Consider the following 22,114-nt stretch of genomic DNA (forward strand, 5'->3'; position numbering starts at 1 on the left):
ACCCTGTGTAGTAGGGTAAACTGACAGACCATTGATCAAGTGATCTTTAATCACTCCCACACCCCCAGTCAAGCTTCCACAGCTCTAGCCTTTCCTTGTAGGGCAGGTGTTCCAGCCTAGCCCCAAGCCCCCAGCCCCCAAATCACTTTGGTTCTCCTTTTCTCCCCCCTGTAAGTTTTTACAATATCCTTCTTGAGATGAGGCAACCAGCACTGTACATAGTGTTCCACATGTGGCCTCATCGAAGAGTGGTATGATATTGGCAATGTTCTTTGCCGTTCCTTTCCTAATAATTCCTAGTGTGGAATCCACCATCCTCATGGCTGCTGTACATTGCGCTGCCATTTCCATGGAGTTGTTTGTCACAACAGTCTCAAGATTTCTTTCCTGATCAGTCGCTGCCAGTTCAATATATGCGAAACTAAGATTGTGGGGGGTGGCTTTTCTGTTTGCTTTTTGCCCCAGTGTGATCACACAGCACTTAGCTTGCACCGAACATCATTTGTCATTTATCTGCCTTTATTGTCCATTCACCCAGCTTGGAGAGATCTGTGTTTGGAGCTTTTCACGTTTGCCTTGTATCTTCACCACCTTAAATAACTTGGCATTGTTAGCAAACCTGATGACCACAGTGCTCACTTCCAGCTCCTGTTCAATTCCTAAGAAGTTTTGCAAAACTGAAATAAATAAAATCTCCTTTTATTTACATACACACGATATTGCCTGCACTATTTGCCGTTCAATGCAAGTTGTTCCAGTACCATACACAAGTTTCTTTTTTGACTTTTTTGAGGAATATGCATTACAAGCACAGTCCAGCTCTTACTAATGTTTACTGCACCGTTCCTATACTTCAAAATCACCTGCCAAAAAAGCTGTAAATACACCCTGCCCGGCACCTGCCCATTAAGTGTTATTGTGGTTAATTCTGCAGGCAGTGTCTGTTTCCTTATTACTAAACAGCTGTCAAGCATTACCATTTCCTAAATATTTATATGCATGCCGGTGAGTGTAGAGAGACTGGCACAGAACAAAGGGCCCAGAGCTAGTTGCAGAGTGTAATTTGATACAGGTGCACTCGCCAAAACAGCATACCTGAGGCTGATAAAAAAGTCCTAGCTGAGTTTGGCACTGCCTCCCAGTAGTTCTTACTTTTTTAAACTCCTCAATTGTTTCTTTGTTTTATTTATTTATCATGTGTATATTGCACCATTCCTCCAGGATTATCCCATTTTTATCCTCAGAACAACTATGAGATAAAACAGAGTGTTGGCCATTGATGTATATGTTGCATTTTTAGCCCATATTTTGGGTGGCATGCATGGGACTTCCCTGCCGTTCCTCATCTTCACAACAACTCTGTAGGATCCCAATTGGCCTGAGGTCATGCAAAGACCTTAATGGCAGGGTGAAGCTTTGAACCAAGGCCTCCATGGCCCAAATGCAGCACTGTTACTACAGCATACTGGCTTTCAATAACTACTTGCTCAAGACCAATCAACAAATACAGATTTGAACCTAGGTTTCCCTGCTCCCAAAGTTCCAACATCTGATCTACCACAAGTTTCTCTTGCTGTTTCTTCTGCTGTTTGCATGCCTTCTGTTTGGATTTATTTCTTTTTAACATTTTCCTGCTCTAAAGCCGAATATGCCTAGAGGCAGCTGGTTGCCATTACTGTATTAAATGTGTTCAACTTTATCTTTGCAAGAGTCCATCTTTAAGGGGTAGGGATGGAGGAAACTTTTATTTCTGTGAGATTTGGAAGTAGATGGGGTTACACAGCATGTGTGATGGGGGACAAACAAGAAAAGCAGATACAGTGGTACCTCGAGTTACAAACGCTTCAGGTTACAAACTCCACTAACCTGGAAGAGTTACCTTGAGTTGAGAACTTTGCCCCAGGATGAGAACGGAAATCGTGTGCTGGCAGCACAGTGGCAGCAAGAGACCCCATTAGCGAAAGCACACCTCTAGTTAAGAACAGTTTCAGGTTAAGAACAGACCTCCAGAACGAATTAAGTTCATAACTAGAGGTACCACTATAGTTGGAACTGAGGAATAGGTGAATATGCGCAAGAGATTAGAAACAAAAGAATGCCCAGAGTAGAATGGGAGTAATGGAAAAGATGAGGAACATCTGCGGGACAGCGGAGTGAGTGAGCATAATAGAGAACATTACAAAGTTAGGGCTTCTTTAATTTGGCAGTCATCTGTGTTAGTTTCCCAGAAAAGGAGTAAATAATCCAGGCAGGATAAAGTGTGCAAGCTACCCAGGTGCAGCAATCTGTGTGCAGAAAAGGTGGTGCAAATACTTTTTTTGAATTTTATCCTCCTACATTGGTGCAGCATTCCTTGTTAAAAAACAAAGCTCTAAGTGTGTGCCTTGGGGCTACGCTGCCTTCACAAAACTGGCTGCTCCCAATTGCTTCTCCCCGTGGTTTGTGAATGTGCTCTTTCACACACAGCTGCTCCTATCGGCTCAGCCAGCTGCTTAAGCCGGTTTGTGTAGCTTGCAGCTACTGCGAGCCTTTAAACCTACACAGGCTCTTTAACTTCTTCGGTGGGTGGGGGCTGAGATGCCTTCCCACAAGCCCCTGGGGCTGAACATGAGATCGCCATAGACTTGGAAGGGTAGACTGACGCGCAGGGTCCATTTCCTGGCTTAGATGCTCGGGGAAAATCTACAGACCTTTCGGATGTTTGCTTTGATTGGGCAGAAACGTCCATCCCTCCCCACCAAACGATAGCAGCATAGACAGGAACTCGTTCCTTTTCTGAACTCGCATGTCTTTTTGTATTTAAATTGTTTGTTTAGCTTTTGAACATTGAATAGGACCGCATGCCTGCATTTAATTTAAAGGAGCGCAAGGTTTCTGTAGGCAATATAAGTGCTGGATTTGGGCTGGAAATCTGATGTTTGTTTCCTGGCTACAAATCAAAACCAACTTCAGCCTCACGTTTGGCTTGCAGTATTAATAGTGGGCTATGTTACTTCTTGGTAACAGCCTACGATCTTGCATGAAGTAAGAACTAAGTTAGAAAGGCACAGTCTTGTGTCTTTACTGTTATCTTTTGTTTCTGGGTGGGCATGCTGTATGCAATCATGACTATACTAAAATCTTGGATTTCTTCATCACTCCTCCTAATATCAAACTCAGGTAGTGTGTCCTAACAGGGTTGGAGCTAAAATGATGCCACCAAGAAGCAAAAGAGAAGTACTGATATGCTTTAGGGAACCCCAAGGTATGGAAAACTATTATTATTATTATTTAGCCCCCCCCCCCGAGAAACAAATACAAACAGCCCAATGAAGACTGGGTAGTAACCACAGAACGTTGAATGTCTGTTGGAAAAGAAAAAACATAGCTTCTCCCCTGGGACAGTAAAAGAAAAAGATTTAACTAAAGGAACCAGGAAGTTTCAAATCTCTGTGATGGTAAAGGTAAAGGGACCCCTGACTGTTAAGTCCAGTCGTGGATGACTCTGAGGTTGCGCGCTCATCTCGCTCTATAGGCCAAGGGAGCCGGCGTTTTGTCCGCAGACAGCTTCCGGGTCATGTGGGCAGCATGACTAAGACACTTCTGGCGAACCGGAGCAGTGCATGGAAACGCCATTTACCTTCCCACCAGAGCGGTACCTATTTATCTACTTGCACTTCATGCTTTCGAACTGCTAGGTTGGCAGGAGCAGGGACCGAGCAACGGGAGCTCACCCCATCACGGGGATTCGAACCGCCGACCTTCTGATTAGCAAGCCCTAGGCTCTGTGGTTTAGACCACAGCACCACCCGTGTTACTAATTATTATTATTAGTAGTATTGTTATTAATAATAATTTTATTATCTCCTGAGCAGAGGTGACATGATTGCTAAACCACCTGTGAGGGCATAGGGATCTTGCTCTTTTTAAAAAGTGAATGAATAAGTTATAAATTGAAGGATGAGATGGGGCCATTGCCATGTTGCTGCAATTTCACATTTGAAATTGTGGCGAGGGGATGCATGCAGGTTAAGGATTAGACACAGTCTCTTTTGTTGGGTTTTGATCCAAATTCCACTCCCCGCTTTAAAATAATAATAATTCTGGACTGTTACAGGTGTTTTCATATAGACAGTACTTGCCTCCTGAGAAGTACAGTCAGATTTGTTAAAAAATAAAAATCAATTCTGCAACAAGCTGTATGTGTTTAGCTCCCTCTGGTGTTTAAGTTTTAAAATGACAGGCTGTCAAGTATTTGCTAAATGGGAAAGAAGTCAGATGGAAAATACTGTGTTACATCAGAGACGTTTTCCAAAGTAAAGGTGCAAAAAACTCTCATGGTCTCATTAGCAGTGTATTATTATTATTATTTTTAAAAAATCTCTTGCAGCCACAGCTGGTCTTGGTCACGTAGCTCCATTGTTGCTCAGCCACTTAGCATCACTTCTTTTATCTTTGGCCCAGACTCCTTCTGTGAAATGTCACAACAAGCATGCACAGAGTGCCTTTTCCTTGTGGCCAAAATTTCATCTCACGATTTCAGTGGTGCTGTTTAGGTAATTTTAGACCCTGGACTCACTATGGAGAAGGCCTGCTTTTGGGGTGCTGCTGGATGATTTCAGCAAATTCTTATTTGATAATCTTGGTGACCTTTCTGGTCATGTGTGTGTGGGGGGGGGGTTGGTACTTTAGGTAACTGTCACATTTTTAATATCACTGCACCACCAATCAGAAGTTAGGTAGGCTAACATACTCAAATGAAGACCAAGGAATACAAGAAGAACATCATCATCATTTCATTGTTTATACTCCACCTATCTGGTTGGGTTGCCTCAGCCATTCTGGGCGGCTTCCAACACATATTAAAAACACAATAAAACATTAAACATGGACTGAGAATATGGACTGAGGAATCTACACACATATAGTTTTGTGTGTAGACTTTTCTACATTTGAAAATCCTGATCTTGAAGGACTCTGTAACCCATCAAGGAACCTATGCATGTTCAGAAATTCACTTCGTTTGTGCTCCTCCTTCAAACCATCACAGAACACAGGAGTCAGATGGGGCCAGAGACATTATTGAAAGGAGTGTTCTTTCCCATTTAAGAAGGTGATTTTTTTGTACATTACTGTCAATGAATTTTTATAAACCACATACAGTGGTACCTCAGGTTACATCTGCTTCAGGTTACATATGCTTCAGGTTACAGACTCCACTAACCCAGAAATAGTGCTTCAGGTTAAGAATTTTGCTTCAGAATGAGAACAGAAATCATGCTCCAGCGGTGTGGCAGCAGCAGGAGGCCCCATTAGCTAAAGCGGTGCTTCAGGTTAAGAACAGTTTCAGGTTAAGAATGGACCTCCGGAACGAATTAAGTACTTAACCTGAGGTACCACTGTAATTAGTTTGTAATTTGGAGGTGCCCAAAAATACCTAGGAAGTGTCTTATTGAAGCTCAAGACTATTTGAGTGTGTGGTTTAGTATTGTCCATACTGATAGGTGATAGCTCTTCAGGGTGTTAAGAAGGTGGTCTGTCTTACCAGCTTCTCCCAGATTCTTTATGTATGGTACTTCCTTGAATGAAATATATGTATCTTTTGGAGCAAGAGGGCCCTGAAATTAGCTTGCAAAATGTCATTTTAGAAACAACAAACCAGTGAATAAAACATCAATTTAATATAAGCAACGAAAACAAAAAATAAGTTACATTTACCCCATCATTGCTCTATTTATTAAGCTCAAATCATGTATCTTCCACCATCATTCCACCACAAAAAAGGAAAAAGTGAGGGAAGCTCTATTTTGCAAAAGGTATACAATGGAAATTTAGAGCTGACTCTTCCCCATCCTTTATTATTTATGAAGTGTACTGAATAACGCTTAGAGGACTTGGAATTTAATTTAAGTAGAAGTATAATTGCTCATATATCTTCAGTTGGGAGGAAGGAAACCCTAGGAACTGATAAGGTTCTTTACTGAGTCATCTGCAGTTCGACAGACTGCTCTTCTTCCCAGGCTGAGAGGAAAAATGTTGACAACAGGTAATATTTACTGGGACAGAGTGAATTTTGCAGCTGTTGTTAAAGTTGCAAAACAATGAAGCATGGGACGGAGCAAATGAGAAATTTCTGGAACAGTGGGATATCAGCTTCACCCAAGGCAAGATGCATAACAGCAACAACCGGGGGAAGGAAAGACATAACACCTTACAAGGACAGGAAGGAACACCATGGACAGAATAATTGCCATACACAGAAAGATATAGGATATAGTTTGAGTTCCTCACTTGTAGTTTTATAAATCATTTAATGTGTCAGCACAAATAGAAGTTATTAATATTGCAGTTGTTGTATGAGGGATTATTATTATGACTGGAATGTAATTGGAATTAATAAGATTTTGAATGCAGAAGTAAAGAAAACCATGAAACCATCACATCTAGCACGTGGGGGGACGGACTTTATCTAAATTATATAATTTGGTATTTGAATGATTGGTATTAATAATTGTATTATAAATTGGTATTGTTATAATGAGGCTGTTAAAGGTAAAGATAAAGGTACCCCTGCCCGTACGGGCCAGTCTTGACAGACTCTAGGGTTGTGCGCTCATCTCACTCTATAGGCCGGGAGCCAGCGCTGTCCGGAGACACTTCCGGGTCACGTGGCCAGCGTGACGAAGCTACTCTGGCGAGCCAGCGCAGCACACGGAACGCCGTTTACCTTCCCGCTAGTAAGCGGTCCCTATTTATCTACTTGCACCCGAAGGTGCTTTCTAACTGCTAGGTTGGCAGGCGCTGGGACTGAGCGACGGGAGCTCACCCCGCCGCGGGGATTCGAACCGCCGACCTTTCAATCGGCAAGTCCTAGGCGCTGAGGCTTTAACCCACAGCGCCACCCGCGTCCCTAATGAGGCTGTTATTGGACTGTAATTGAAAATTAATAAAAAATTATTAATTAAAAAACACACAATTTAATTCCCAAAACATATACAATGGTACCTTGGTTCTCAAACAGCTTTGTTGTTGAACAAATCGGCTCCCGAATGCTGCAAACCCAGAAGTAAGTGTTCTGGTTTGTGAATGTTTTTCGGAAGTGGAACGTCCAACGTGGCTTCCGCTTGAGTGCAGGAAACTCCTGCAGCCAATCGGAAGCTGTGGCTTGGTTTTCGAACGGTTCTGGGAGTCGAATGGACTCCCGGAATGAACTAAGTTCGAGAACCAAGATACCACCATACAGACTGGGATAAAAATCTCCGGTTACAATGTTTGTTGGATAAGTCTTTCTGTCAAGTAAATTGAATCTGTCAAGTAAATTGTCCATGAATAACTGTCGGGATCCGCAAGAAATGCACATTCTTTATGGATAATCTCACACGTTATGGTTCATCGAGGCAAGTTAAGACTTGCTTTGCTATTGGGGTTTGAGAACTTATCTGTGAGAAGTATATGCAAAATTATTCATCCAGGATGCTGATGGAACTAAGGTGTGGCACTCCCTCCTCTCATCTTTCTGAACAATCTGCTTATCTTCAAACAATGGAATATTGATTTTTCCAGTGATCTATCTCTGCAGTTACGGGGCCCATGGACAAGTTAGGATAAAGCTTGTCAGGACAGGAGATACAGAAAGTGTGCAATTTACTTCTTGTGTGGACGTCATAAAAAGGTAGGGTTCTGGAACTTTTCTCCTTATTTAGGAACATTCCTATATTTGTAATATTTCCAGTCACTTCTAGATGGGTCCTTGGCTTTGTGTGAGCCCAGTAATCTTTCCCACCATCAAGTCCTATGACCCAGTAGCCATTCTCAGGATGCAGTTTGGCCTTCCTTTTTCTATGAACAGAATGAGAAGCAACCCCTAAGTCCCAATTTTCTTTTTGGCCAACTTCCACTTCCCAGTAATATTTGCCTTCAGAAAAAAAGTGTGCTGCCACAGTGAAGGTATGAAGGGTTAACATATCAATGTAGTAAAAAAGCTTAGAAATATTTCCTGTGTCTGAAACACTTTTCCTAACTCTGGACACTTCCGGTTGTGAGGGAGCTGACTCGGGGGTCGAAGACCACGTCAACTGCAAAGTAAAGAAAACGGATTTCATTAATTGGACAACGACGCCACGTTCAACAAGCTGCCATTGTACCATGTGATAAACAGAAATTTCAATTCAACATCCCATTCCTAGGGATTTTCACTCAGAAGTAAATCCCATGGAGGTCAATGGGACATATTTCCTCATGATCTCCAAAGTGCCTTCCAGGAAGGTGTCTGTCGACTGGAAAAAGGATGCGCCAGAGCAGAGGAAGACGCTTTTGAGATTGTAAAAGGATTGCACCAAAGTTCCTCTGGGAGGCCGTTCCTGCAGGGTAGTGGTGGTGGAAGCAGCAAGGTGTGTATGGGAGCAAGCAAGCAAGCATGTGGTGGGAGGGCAAATGGCGCTGGCAAGATGGTGGCTGGGGGAAAAGAGGTGGCAGTACAGTGTACCGGTGCAAATTAAAGAATCATCCATATCTGAGGGCCTTCTGGCGGTTCCCTCATTGCGAGAAGTGAGGTTACAGGGAACCAGGCAGAAGGCCTTCTCGGTAGTGGCGCCTGCCCTGTGGAATGCCCTCCCATCAGATGTTAAGGAAATAAACAACTATCTGACTTTTAGAAGACATCTGAAAGGAGCCCTGTATAGGGAAGATTTTAATCTTTTATCTTTTATCACGTTTTTAGTGTTCTGTTGGGAGCTGCCCATTATTATTATTATTATTATTATTAGTACAGTACTACTTTTAATTTACGTATATTTCTCCGGATTTTTAGAATCCTATCCACTGAACTGGAGAGAACATTCATGTGGTTTTAAACACAAAAGCACACACAAGCAAGACAGATGCTAGTACTGTAAGATTGCACCAACCTGCACCAAGCAATTCACTATTTCACTATTTAACATAGGTTTTTTTTGGAAGTCTGGACATTTTCTTCAGTGCTGCAGAGGAATCTCCTCCATTTTCATTTTTAAAAAAAACCAAACAAAAACAAATTCACTTGCAGCTTTTGATGGCAAGTAAAAGCATTTCCTGGATCTTTATTGCATCCTTTTGGGATGGAGGGATGATTGCAAAGGAAGATTTGGGTTGTGCTTTACAGGATCATCTGAATAAGCGACACAACACAAGGTGTGCAGAACTTTCTGATTCCCTCCCACCACTAAAGCCCATTGTCTTTGCTTGTATTCTGCTACTTATATTTACAAGTATGTCTATTGCAGAAGCATCATCTTCCAAAGAACATGGAGGGGGCCCTGACATGAAGTTTGCTCCGTGCCTGGCTCCACATTCGGCCTCAACAGTGGAAGGGGGGGCAGCCCCCTAAAAAAAAGATTGGGAGAACTCACAGAGCCTTAGCCCCCTGGAGTTGGAGCGTTTGGTTTATTGACTATTTTATTTAGCAGACAAGTGGTTCTTCCCATATTTTTTGTATTTTTTGTATTGTTTTGTTATGGTGTTCTGTTTTGTGGTATCTCCCAATGGATGAAGCAGATGGGCCTGTCCTTGCCGCTGCTTGTCCACCAGGTTTCTCTTACGCACAGCAACCCAGGTCATGTGGGCGGGGAGGGGGGGTTGCAGTGATTTTTAGGAAGTCATTAGTTTGCACCAGGCGTCCTATTGGGAAGACCCAGTTTTCCGAGTGCATGTTCTGGAAGTTGGGCAATAGGGGCAGTACAGGACTCCTTTTGGTGTACTGACCTCCCCGCTGCACCAAGGATTCCCTGCCCGAGCTGCTTCAGGTCGTGGCGGATGTTCTCCTGGAGACACCTAGCTTGGTTGTCCTAGGGGATTTTAACATCCATGCCGACACGACCTTACAAGGGGCCGCTCGGGACTTCGTGGAAAGCATGGCCTCTATGGGGCTGTCCCTGAATAAGTCTGGCCCAACCCATAGCCACGGACATGCCTTGGACCTGGTGTTTACCTCTATGGATGTTGGTGATCTGACACTAAGTAAAAGCGAAACGAAAGAAGTGCCATGGTCAGATCACTTCCTGGTGCAACTGGACTTCTCTGCGACCCATCCCCTCTGCAGGGAGGTGGGACCGATTCGGATGGTCTGCCCCCGCCACTTAATGGATCCAGATGGTTTCCAGAGAGTGGTAGGGGATGCTTTATCCCATGTTGATGGCCTTTCAGCTGATTCCCTGGTGGCTCGCTGGAATGTGGAGTTAACCAGGGCTATTGACTGTTTGGCTCCGAAGCGCCCTCTCCGATTGCATGGAGCCCGGAGAGCCCCGTGGTTTTCCACGGATCTGAGGGCAATGAAACAATCGTTGAGACGGCTAGAGCGCCGGTGGCGGATAACTCATTACAAATCTGACCGGACACAGGTTAGAGCTCATCGTCGAGCCTACCAAGTGGCGATAGCGACGGCGAAGAAGACTTTCTTCGCCGCCTCTATTGCATCTGCAGAAAACAGCAGCAGGAGACTTTTTCAGGTGGTTCACAATTTAGCGGAACCACCTGCGACATCAGGGCCCAGTACGGGCCACATGATCTCCTGCAATGATTTTGCAAAGTTTTTTGCAGATAAAATCGCTCAGATTCGGGAAGAAGTAGACTCCACCGTGGGAGCAGGGCCAGGGCGGGAGAGTGCTAGAGTCCTGTCTAGTCAAGTTGTGTGGGATCAATTCCAATCTGTTACCTCCAAGGATGTGGACAGGCTGCTTGGACGAGTGAAGCCAACCACCTGTCTCCTGGATCCTTGCCCATCCTGGCTTATAAAAGCTAGCCGGGAAGGACTGGGCGATGGGGTTCGTGGGGTGGTGAATGCTTCCGTCCGTGAGGGAGCCTTCCCAGACCCGCTGAAAGAGGCGGTTATTAAACCGCTTCTTAAAAAACCATCTTTAGATGCGGCCACGATGGCCAATTATCGCCCAGTCTCAAATCTTCCATTCTTGGGCAAGGTGATTGAGCGAGTGGTTGCTGAACAACTCCAGGCACGCCTGGAAGAAGCGGACCATTTGGATCCCTTCCATTCGGGATTCAGGCCTCATCATGGGACTGAAACTGCCTTGGTCGCACTGGTTGATGATCCCCGGCAGGCTAGGGACAAAGGTGAGAGCTGTTTCCTAGTTCTGCTGGATCTGTCAGCGGCGTTTGATACCATCGACCATAACATCCTTCTGGACCGTCTTGAGGGGCTGGGAGCTGGGGGCACTGTCATACAGTGGTTCCGCTCCTTCCTCCTGGGCTGTGTTCAGAAAGTGGTGGTGGGGGATGAGTGTTCAGACCCCTGTGCTCTCACTTGTGGGGTGCCTCAGGGTTCTGTCCTCTCCCCCATGCTTTTCAACATTTACATGCAGCCACTGGGAGAGATCATCAGGAGGTTTGGGGTGGGTGTTCATCAGTATGCAGATGATACCCAGCTCTACCTCTCTTTTAAATCAGAACCAGTGAAAGCGGTGAAAGTCCTGTGTGAGTGTCTGGAAGCAGTTGGAGGATGGATGGCGGCTAACAGATTGAGGTTGAATCCTGACAAGACAGAAGTACTGTTTTTGGGGGACAGAAGGCGGGCGGGTGTGGAGGATTCCCTGGTTCTGAATGGGGTAACTGTGCCCCTGAAGGACCAGGTGCGCAGGCTGGGAGTCATTTTGGACTCACAGCTGTCCATGTAGGCACAGGTCAAATCTGTATCCAGGGCAGCTGTTTACCAGCTCCATCTGGTATGTAGGCTGAGACCCTATCTGCCTGCAGACTGTCTCACCAGAGTGGTACATGCTCTGGTTATCTCCCGCTTGGACTACTGCAATGTGCTCTACGTGGGGCTACCTTTGAAGGTGACCCGGAAACTACAACTAATCCAGAATGCGGCAGCTAGACTGGTGACTGGGAGCGGCCGCCGAGACCATATAACACCTACATTGAAAGACCTACATTGGCTCCCAGTACGTTTCTGAGCACAATTCAAAGTTGGTGCTGACCTTTAAAGCCCTAAACGGCCTCGGTCCAGTATATCTGAAGGAGCGTCTCCTCCCCCATCGTTCTGCCCGGACACTGAGGTCCAGCTCCGAGGGCCTTCTGGCGGTTCCCTCACTGCGAGAGGCCAAGTTACAGGGAACCAGGCAGAGGGCCTTCTCGGTAGTGGCGCCCGCCCTGTGGAACACCCTCCCATCAGATGTCAAAGCGATAAACACCTACCTGACATTCAGAAGACATCTGAAGGCAGCCCTGTTCAGGGAAGTTTTTAATATGTGACATTTTAGTGTATCTTTCATCTTTGTTGGAAGCCGCCCAGAGTGGCTGGGGAAACCCAGCCAGATGGGCGGGGTACAAATAATAAATTATTATTATATTATTATAGTACGTGAAAAACAAAGGTAACTTTGTTAGTGCGTCAAAAGAAACATCCAGATCTACAATTGGGCAATACTTTCATTAGGACCAGCCAAAAAGAAATGGCAACAGCTGCAGGGTTTCTTTTGTTGCCTCAGCCGTGGACCAGAGCAGTGGACAAGGAAGTCCAAGTAGAGTAGTTACGTGGCAGTTAAGAGATCTGAATAAGAAGATGCAGGAGATACTGGGGTGTCGGTCCTTAATAAGTAAGACAGAACACCATGGAAACTGTGCATGGAGTGGGGGACTCAATCAGACTTAGCTTATTCTCTCACTACCAACAGAGAGTCACAGAGGAGTTGATCAAGGCTACATTCAGCAGGGGACACTGTTTCCATTCAGCTATAATGATATTTAGCAGCAAACAGTCCAGCAAGCACGGGAATGGTTATCGGTTCAATTGAGCTTGATTTACAAGCATATTCATAGAGCTGCTCTCGCACACATCCACCACGCATCAAGGATGTTCAAATCTGAGTCTTTCTGGTTATGTTTCCAACAAGATCCGTGCCAAAACCTCTTAAGCCTGCCTCTGTGTTTACGTTCTTCCTATAGGTGTGCCCAACATTGGGACTTTGGACTGAGAGTGTTAATTGGTTCTCCATCACTGTCACTAGAGAGTGGTTCCGGAGCCACCCGGCCCCTTGGCAGACTGTCTTCATCTGGGCTCTCTTCCAGCCCCCCTCCCATTGATAAGGAAGTGCCAGGTCTAGAAACGGGGTGTCATTTCGAAAAGACAAGCCTCCTGTCTCTTCCGCCGGCTGACTCTCCTCTCCTACCCCGTCTCCTGCCTCATTTGCTGGGTCCTGGAGAGTCAGGTTTCTGACATCAGCCCCTAACCCACAAATCAGTTACAGGGAAGAGCTTGGAATGCTCCACCCCAGATAATGTCCTGTGTTTAATGTTTGGCTAAGACTGGCAGAAAATGCTTCAAAGCACAGGGATAATCTTGATGGTTTATTTTTTAATACAAAAATGACAAAGGCAAGCTACAAAACTGAGGGAAACCTAGACAATGGCAGATGGTGATTGAGGGAAGAACAAAATGTTCAGGCCCAGCGATCTTTAAAACTCTGTGTTGGTGTCATCATTGTGGCTTAATCTTAAGGCCCCTAACTAACTGAATGCCGGCCAATGTGCACCTTAACCCTCCAATCTAATACCTTCTTTCATGTGTTTTGTCACAAAGAAAGAGAAATGGAATATGTGGTTATATTTTAATTGGAACAAATGGTTGTTTAAAAACAGAAACATTTTATAAGACATACCTTTTTCCTTCTGCAGTTTTCTGTTTTCTTTTAATTGTACTAAAAAGAGGAATGCAAACAGTGAAAAGCATATGGCTTTCATTCTAAGCAATATGGCCTGCAATCCCCTAATGGAGAGAATGATCCAGGTCCCTTAGGGTTAGTGGCATGATTAACAGGAGGGATTTGCCTGACAGAGAGGGTTGCTTCCCCTGCTGACAGCAATCATTAGCTGCAGACCGAGGACAGGCAGATAGCTAGTCTGTCTTTGAATCTCCTATACTTCTACAAAATTAGAATTCCAGAATACTAGGCATGAAAACCCCCCCAAAGAGAGAAAAGCAGCCCCGAAAGGGCTATTTGTGCGTGCTCATAATGCTGATATTTACTGGCTGGAGTAACACAGGGGAAAGTATGGGCCGGGGAAGACATTCATGTAACATTTCTCAATCTAGACACCAGTTTCTTAACATAACTAAGGTATTCATAAACAATTAGTAGAACATCAACGAGTATAAAACCAAACCGAACAATTCTTCATAAGATAAACTATCACAAGATCAACAATCATAAGATACAAAACAAAGATACAACCCCCCCCCATGAATGGCGAAACGTCCCTCCCCAGCAACAAAACCCCCATAAACAACACCCCAGTTCAATAGTCCAGAGTGTGAGAATCTCGTAACTAGATTTTATAAAAGGAGAAGATGGAGTTACCGTATTTTTCACCCTATAGGACGCACCGGCCCATAGGACGCACCTAATTTTTTTTTTTGGGGGGGAAATAAAGGGAAAAAACATTATTCCCCCCCCCAGGCGCGGGGCTGGGACGGGGGAAGCCCGAGCTTCCCCCAACCCCAGCCCCCAGAACATGCAGTTCTCCACAAGCCGTGGGAGCCGAGCGCTGGGCTCCCACAGCTGAAGCTAAGCCTGGGCACGTTGTGCCTCCCTGCTATCCCCCGAGCTTGCGGGGCTGGCGGGGGGAGAGGCAGGCTTCTCCCCGCCGCCATCCTCCAAACGACGTCGGGAGACAGCGGGATGGCGGCGTTCCGCCTCCCCGCTGTCCCCCAAGCTTGTGGGGCTGGCGGTGGGGCTCTCCTGAAGCCTGGAGAGCGAGAGGGGTCGGTGCGCACTGACCCCTCTCGCTCTCCAGGCTTCAGCGAAAGCCTGCATTCGCCCCATAGGACGCACACACATTTCCCCTTCATTTTTGGAGGGGAAAAAGTGCGTCCTATAGGGCGAAAAATACGGTATATCCACGTTCAGAGCTCACCCTCCAGATGTGCTTTTGGCATTACACATATAATTACAAATAAGAAGAGTGCACACTCGCTTCTGTGTTCTCACTGAAGGATGATTACAAAGGAAGATTTGGGCTGTTCTTTACAGGACCATCTGAATATGCTGCATGATACAAAGTGTGCAGAAATTTCTGATTCCCTCCCACCACTCAAGCTCATTGTCTTGTATTCTGCTAATTATAACTAAAAGTATGTTTATTGGCAATTTATTTTATTCAACAGGCAAGTGGTGTTCTCTCTCTCTCTCTGGTGTTCTGTTTTGTGGAATCTCCTATTGTACCGCTACAATAACTTAATAAAGAAAGAAAGTCTACCTTGTTTTCATGCGTTTCAAAGTACAACTATGCAGAACACAACGTGTTTTGTCACAAACAAAAGGAAAATGAAATATAGGGTTATATTTTAATTGGATCAAATGGTTGTTTGAAAGCGGAAACATTTTATAAGGCATACCTTTTTTCTTCCTGCAATGTTCTGTTTTCTGGAAATAGTCCTAAAAAACAGAAATGCATATTCTAAGCAATATGGCCCACCAATCTCCTAACAGAGGGAATGATCCAGGTCTCTCAGGGTGAGTGGCCTGCCTACAGCAGGGATTTGACTGACTGAGGGACTTTCCACAAATACCATTTAGAGTGGCATAGTTGCTGGGTGTACACAAGCACCATCCTGCTTTAAGTGTGGAGGGGGTTGATGGTGTGATTCTGGAGACATTGTTTCACACCACTTCCCTCTGATCAGTAGAGCTAATCAAGTCTCCATTCAGCACGGGGCATTGTTTCTATCCAGTCCCTAACCCACAAATCAGTTACAGGGAGGTGCTTGGACCACCTACCCACACCCCAGATAATGTCCCGGGCTTAATGTGGGGCTCAGGCTGGCAGAAAATGCCTCTTGGTTTAGCAAAGGGGTAATCTTGATGGTTCATATTTCTCCTTTTAAATACCAAAATGGAATATGTGGCCGTGTTTTCAGTTGATCAAATGGTTGTTTACAAGCAGACAGATTTTACAAGACATACCTTCTTCTTCCTTTATTTCCTCTTTTTCTTCTTTAGCACTCTGCTCTTCATTCCGTGAGAGAGTTTCCTTTTCTCTGACACCTTGAGATGTGGGGCAGGGGTCGGGGGGAATCACAAGGAAGTCCAATTTAGCTTGGCATCTAAGAGCACCACCAGAATAGAATACCCTAATGGATATTTTTATTTGCAACCAACTACGGAATATAGAGCTGTAGGTCTCTACAGTAAAAGTCCCAAGGCAAGGATGTAAGAGTGGATAAATTCTGTGGATTGGGGTAGTCTTCTTGTGCCTGTTCAGATATTGCTGGACTCTAGCCTCAGCCAGCATCATCAGGGATGATGGGAATTGTAATCCAGCTACAGTACTGTTAAAATCACAGATTAGTCATCTGTTCTATAAGCCATTTGAGGGGGATTGTACCCTCTGTTGGATTTTTTTTGTACATCTGCAGACCTTGTGCAGATGCAGATCTAGGGGAGCATGACTGGTTCGGCCACACTAGGCACAGAGCTTCTGGGACACTGCAGCAGGTGACACAGCTATGAAGTCCTACAGAAGGCCGGGTTTGGGCGTCACACGGGAGACACTGAAATGTGAAAAACCACGGTCCACCATTGCCTTGTAATTACTCTGAGCATGTAAATAAATCTCTCTTGGGTCTCTGCTTTGGCTGCAATCTTATCTGCACTCCTAAGGTCTGAGGGCTCTTTGCCCCCCAATAAAATATTTGAGGGGGCTGCCCCCCAAAATTGATGGGCATTGCCATGCAAACGGTGTGTGTACACTGTGTCTTGTGATCGATTATGTGGAGAGGGGTTTACCTGGGGCCCCCAATATTTTATGCAAGTTGGCCCCACTGTCTGCACTCCACTCCTCACATGAATTCACTGTTAGAGAGAGTGATTTATACGGTACCTTTGTGTATGACTGTCCAAACAATGACTGCAAGAGCAAGAAGGGTGAGAAGAAAAAAGACAAATATCACCCAAAAGGCAGTGCAGGAACAATAATTCTCAGAGGTACTGTTGCCTGAAAGAAAGAAATGGCAGAGAATAAGGGATACCTTTTTATATGCTATGATAGTCAGACAATCAGGCAGTATGATTAATCAACTGAAAACCTTTCCATTGATTAAAAATAGGTTCCTAATTGATCAGGCAGCAGATATTTTAAAAACGTTAACCATTTTAAATGGAACCACTTGAGTTCTGAGATTTTTGGACTCATTGCCATCTATCCAGGGACTCAGTATCAGTCGTGGCAGCAGGAACTCATGGAGGACAATGGAGAGGACTATGATAACACATTATTCAGAAGTTCAGCCAGGTCCTTTCTTTGCTGATTAGATTATGATGTCGCAAAGAGAGTAGTGGGAAATATAGTTGTAAGGGGGCCTGTTTTCCTTTGTTAACCCCCTCCCATGCCCACATGAACCAACTAAAAAAGATAAAATACATCGTGCCACTTTATAAGCATAGATGCAAATTTGGAACTAACTGCTAAAATTTAATCAGAAATAGTATCCAATTCACCCTAGTGAATAGATGACTCAGGTTCCTGCTCAGTTTGCTGAGCAGTCACTAACTGTTAATGATCAAATTCAAGGCCACTGCTTTCCCCTCTTATGGCTCTTCATCTTTAAACCAGTCTTGGACTGGGAAGCTTTTCAAAGAGAGGGTGCCTTCAAATAGGACTTCCTTTGTGAAGGAGAGGTCATCTCTGGTGATTACTGTAGCTTTAAATTTTACACCACAAATGCAAAAGTTAGGCCTGAGCTATTTCCTCTGTGCCCGTCCTACTTTGTGATTCATACCTTTTGAAGATTCAACAACCAGAACAGTTTGGGTCTGAGCACCCCAGTCTTTGGTCTTGACAATGCAGCTGTAGCTTCCTTCATCAGACTTTTTGGCCATTTTCAGCATCAAGGAAACATTTCCAGTGTCCAGTCCCTCTGTGGCAAACACTGCCCTGGACTCATAGCCTTGCCCAAATGTTTCCTGGCCAGTGAAAGCTGTGAACTGGTAGATGTTCTCCGTGTTGTCATCTACAGTTTTTTTCCACTGAACTTCCACGTTTTGTGGCAGAGCCCCAGAAGAGCTCTGGCATGGCAAGATGACATCTTGCCCCACATACCCAATGACAAATAGGGCAGAGTTCAGTTCAAAATGGTCTGGGAAAAAAAATCACAAATATTAAAGGCAACAACAGCACCACCAAGTCTGAGGTTGAAACGTTTCCCCAAATGGTACATCTCGGGGTTTGGATTCCCTACAGAAGGGGCAAATATTTTCCCTCCACATGACTTTGTGTACATGGAGGTGAGCGGTGAGATTGGGGAATATCCTGATTGAGAGGAACAGGCAGCCTTTACAAGGATCTCACTGGATGAATGGGCCAGACTTGTCTACAGACCTTTGGTGCACTTGCACTGAATACCATTTTAAAGGTTCATTTTGAGGTTATTTGCTGATGGCTACACTATCTGATTATCATTATTGGGGAAGGTATGAATTAAACAGCCTCAGCCCAGTATACCTGAAGGAGTGTCTTCACCCCCATCATTTAGCCTGGACACTGAGGTCCACTGAGACCTTCTGGCGGTTTCCTCACTGCGAGAAGTGAAGTTACAGGAAACCAGGCAGAGGGCCTTCTTGGTAGTGGCGCCCGCCCTGTGGAACACCCTCCTGTGAGATGTCAAGGAAATAAACAACTATCTGACTTTTAGAGGACATCTGAAGGCAGCCCTATTTAGGGAAGTTTTTAATGTTTGATGTTTTATTGTGTTTTAAATATTCTGTTGGGTGCCACCCAGAGTGGCTGGGGAAACCCAGCCAGATGGGCAGGGAAATAAATAATAATAATAATAATAATAATAATAATAATAATAATAATTTTTTATTATTAGAGTTCCTGTATTTACAGTAGACTCTCTTCAGCTGGCTTTTGGCCTGTTTGCACCCTTTGTCAAACCAGCTGGAAGATCCTAACGATCTTTGTGAGCCACTACTCTTGATCTCAGTTCTCAAGAGGTCTTGCAATCTGTCAGTCAAGGTCTTAAATAAGTCCATAGCCTCAGCAGCAGAGGTAGCTGAGTTGATAGAAGCAGGAAAAGCCTTTAAATCACCTGTATGAAGGAAGTGAGTGTGTGTAGCTCAATAGTGGAGAATGCAGGTCTGAGATCCAATCCCCAGCATTGGCAGGTAGAGCTGGGAGAGAACCCTGTCTGAAATTCTGGAGAGCTGCTGCCAGTCAGTGCAGACAATATTGAGGCAGATGGATCAGTAGTCTGAATTCAGTACAGTGGTACCTTGGGTTACATACACTTCAGGTTACATACGCTTCAGGTTACAGACTCCACTAACCCAGAAATATCACCTCGGGTTAAGAACTTTGTTTCAGGTTGAGAACAGAAATCGTGTCGCGGTGGCACAGCAGCAGCAGGAGGCCCCATTAGCTAAAGTGGTGCTTCAGGTTAAGAACGGTTTCAGGTTAAGAGCGGAGCTCCGGAACCTCTTAACCCGAGGTACCACTGTATGAGGTTAGGCTGCTATCAAACAAAACTAGTTTGCTCACTGAACTCTTCTCACGCCAAAGCCTCATCTGTTACTGAGACATCCTCCTGCTTAACAGTGACTGCCCCACCTTGTCTTTGAACATTTCATTGCTTACTCCTACTTGAAATGAGAGTAAGATGTAGGGAGGCAAAAAGAATTAATTAGCTTTTCTGCAGGGCCACCGCAGCTCCTAGTTTCCCCATGAGAACCAGTCGTATACTGAGAACACAATCAAGATGGAGGCAGACACATTTCCAGATTCTGCTATGGCTTCTCCACTGTCAAGTAGGAAAGGAGAAATTGCAAAGATCCACCAATGAGAACCCCATGTGCACATTGATTTCTGTGTCACAACATGCCTAAAAGTCCTTCTTGGCTAAGTCCATGGCAACATAACATTTTGCTGCTGCTCCTTCTCTACACTTTTTACCTGATGAAGGGATCAGTGCCAGGACTACAATGTAGAAAGAACCAAGAATGAGATGGACAATTTCTTGAGGTTTATAGACCCCCATCCTTCTTTAGACAGCTCCGATCTGAAATATGAGCAACAGCACCAACAAACATAATTAGGAGCAAATGCTTTGTGTTTTGAAGCCCCTCTCTGTTACATTCCCATCTACCCCAACAAATCATACCAATCCAGGTGTCAAAGTCAAGGATAATAATATGTTTTAATTCTGTGAAGTTTTTTCCCCGCTTGTTAAAAAAACTCCCTTTTGTCAATAGCTACTTCCATGTGGAAATTCAATGTAGCAGGGATTTAGAAGTCTTTCTTGCTAATATGCACAACAAGACACGTCTCTTTACCTTGGCCTTGACACTTCAGATATTTGCTTTTGGGGCTGATCTTATTTTTCTGGTTGTAAAATGTTTTAACTGACTTTTCATAATGCATTTTTACATTGTTGAAATCTGACCTCAGACCATAGGGTAAAGTACAAGTGGGGCGGGGAGGGGCGGGGGGAGTGAAGAGAAATGTAAAATAATGTTTACTACAAAAGTATCAAAATCAACGACAATAATATCTGCTGGCATTCCGAGCTAGGGAGGTTTTGGATGGTGAGGGGTTTTGAAGAAGAAATCCTGTCATGCACTTTCTGAGGGGTTTTGAAGAAGAAATCCTGTCACACACTTTCTGAGGGGTTTTGAAGAAGAAATCCTGTCATTCACTTTCTGAGGTATTGCTGTGACAATAAAGGACATTACCACATGAAAAATGGGGACCTAAACAAAATTTTGCAGAGCATTCCTGCCCTCTAACAGGACTGCTGCTGCTGCTTAGGAATCCAGTCAGTCTGGAGCAAGAGCCATGTAAAGCGCTTTTTTTTTTTGCAGTTTATAGAGGGAGGGCAGCTTCCAGAGTTGAAGCGAAATGGATACATTTTTATTTTCCGTCTTCCTGAAACCATGCAGTAAATAAACCTACAGGGATTAGGTTTGTAGTTGGTTGCCTCTCTCAGTCTGATTGTTTTGTTGTTATATAATATTGGGTAGGGATGGGAGAGAAATTTGGTTTGGTTCATATCTCAATGCGAATGTACTTAACCTGCACTTGCTAAAAAGACACACAAACTGAAATGCAGCGATCCTTCAAAATTCACACTGACTCATGTGATGCAGTTCTCCAACCAAAACCTGTGTACAAAAATGCACACATTAGGGGAAAGTGAGCACTAAAAGGTCCGGTTCTTGTTGGCCGTTAGAAAACATACTGTAATACAAACCTCTGCAAAGTACACATACCTCACACCAGTACTGAGAACTGCACATTCATCCATTGGGAAAATGCTTTCTCAAACGTATGCTTTCTGGATGCTTTCTCAAACGTAACTTCTATGTATTTTGCTGGGGAAAGAGAGAAACGAGAAAGAGTGAAATGCATTAAAATGCAGCATTTTATGCAGGATAGATATGGATAGTGGCTAACATTGTGTGTAGACCACCTCCCCAACCAGCAGGGGTAGTGTACTAGATGCAGAGGAAGTGGGGTGTGTGAATACAGCCCTCCCCTTTGGTATCTGTTTCAGTTCCTCCCACTAAAGAGTTGTAGGTAGCTCAAGTTCTTTAAATCTGTTCCACATATCCTCTCTTTCATTTCTTCTCTCTCTTCTACAGGCAAATTATATATAAAACTGCTTAAGAAATTCAGAAAAGGTAATTTGAGACTAGGACATAATCTAACCACATTTTTAATCCGATTTGATTTCAGGTTAGAATATCCAAGTATACACTTAATGTTCCTGCTGACAACAGTGGGGGTTATGTTAGGTCAATAATTTTGACTGTATTGTGTCCTTACATTGCGTGAATGGTGAAAAAGCTCAAGGGGATGATCATGTGAAGAAATCCCACTTGCTGACTGTGATAATGCACTTTGAATTATCCGTAAAAGCAGCTATGCTGTCACACCCTTTGACAATAAAATAATATTAATTAAAAAAAATACAAGGAAGAAGTTACCTTTTCCTGGGTTTAGAAGAAATCACGATCGTGATTAAAACGCTCTGCCCTTGACTACCAGAAACCAAACTGCGGTTGGTATTTGTTTCGCTTCTATTCTTGGCAGGGTGAGAGCAGGTTCAGTGCTGCTGAACCTTGGCCAGAAAAAACAGATAAAATTACAGATT

General features: G+C 44.3%; 1 protein-coding gene across 1 annotated transcript; it reads right to left on the bottom strand.

Annotated features, from left to right (window-relative positions):
• Positions 1-12,405: 12,405 nt before the first annotated feature.
• Positions 12,406-22,046, bottom strand: LOC310747227 (uncharacterized protein). Its single transcript, XM_083581565.1, has 8 exons — positions 21,948-22,046; positions 21,231-21,332; positions 19,915-20,020; positions 17,744-18,100; positions 16,846-16,959; positions 15,930-16,010; positions 15,362-15,401; positions 12,406-13,664 (listed from the first exon to the last, which is right to left on the bottom strand). Exons 3-8 carry the CDS (start codon positions 19,997-19,999, stop codon positions 13,613-13,615), a joined length of 729 nt encoding a protein of 242 aa, XP_083437691.1. The 5' UTR covers positions 20,000-20,020; positions 21,231-21,332; positions 21,948-22,046; the 3' UTR covers positions 12,406-13,612.
• Positions 22,047-22,114: the final 68 nt, after the last annotated feature.

This window comes from Podarcis filfolensis (assembly GCF_964270895.1).
Source record: "Podarcis filfolensis genome assembly, chromosome: 13".
In the NCBI taxonomy this organism is placed as follows: Eukaryota; Metazoa; Chordata; class Lepidosauria; order Squamata; family Lacertidae; genus Podarcis; species Podarcis filfolensis.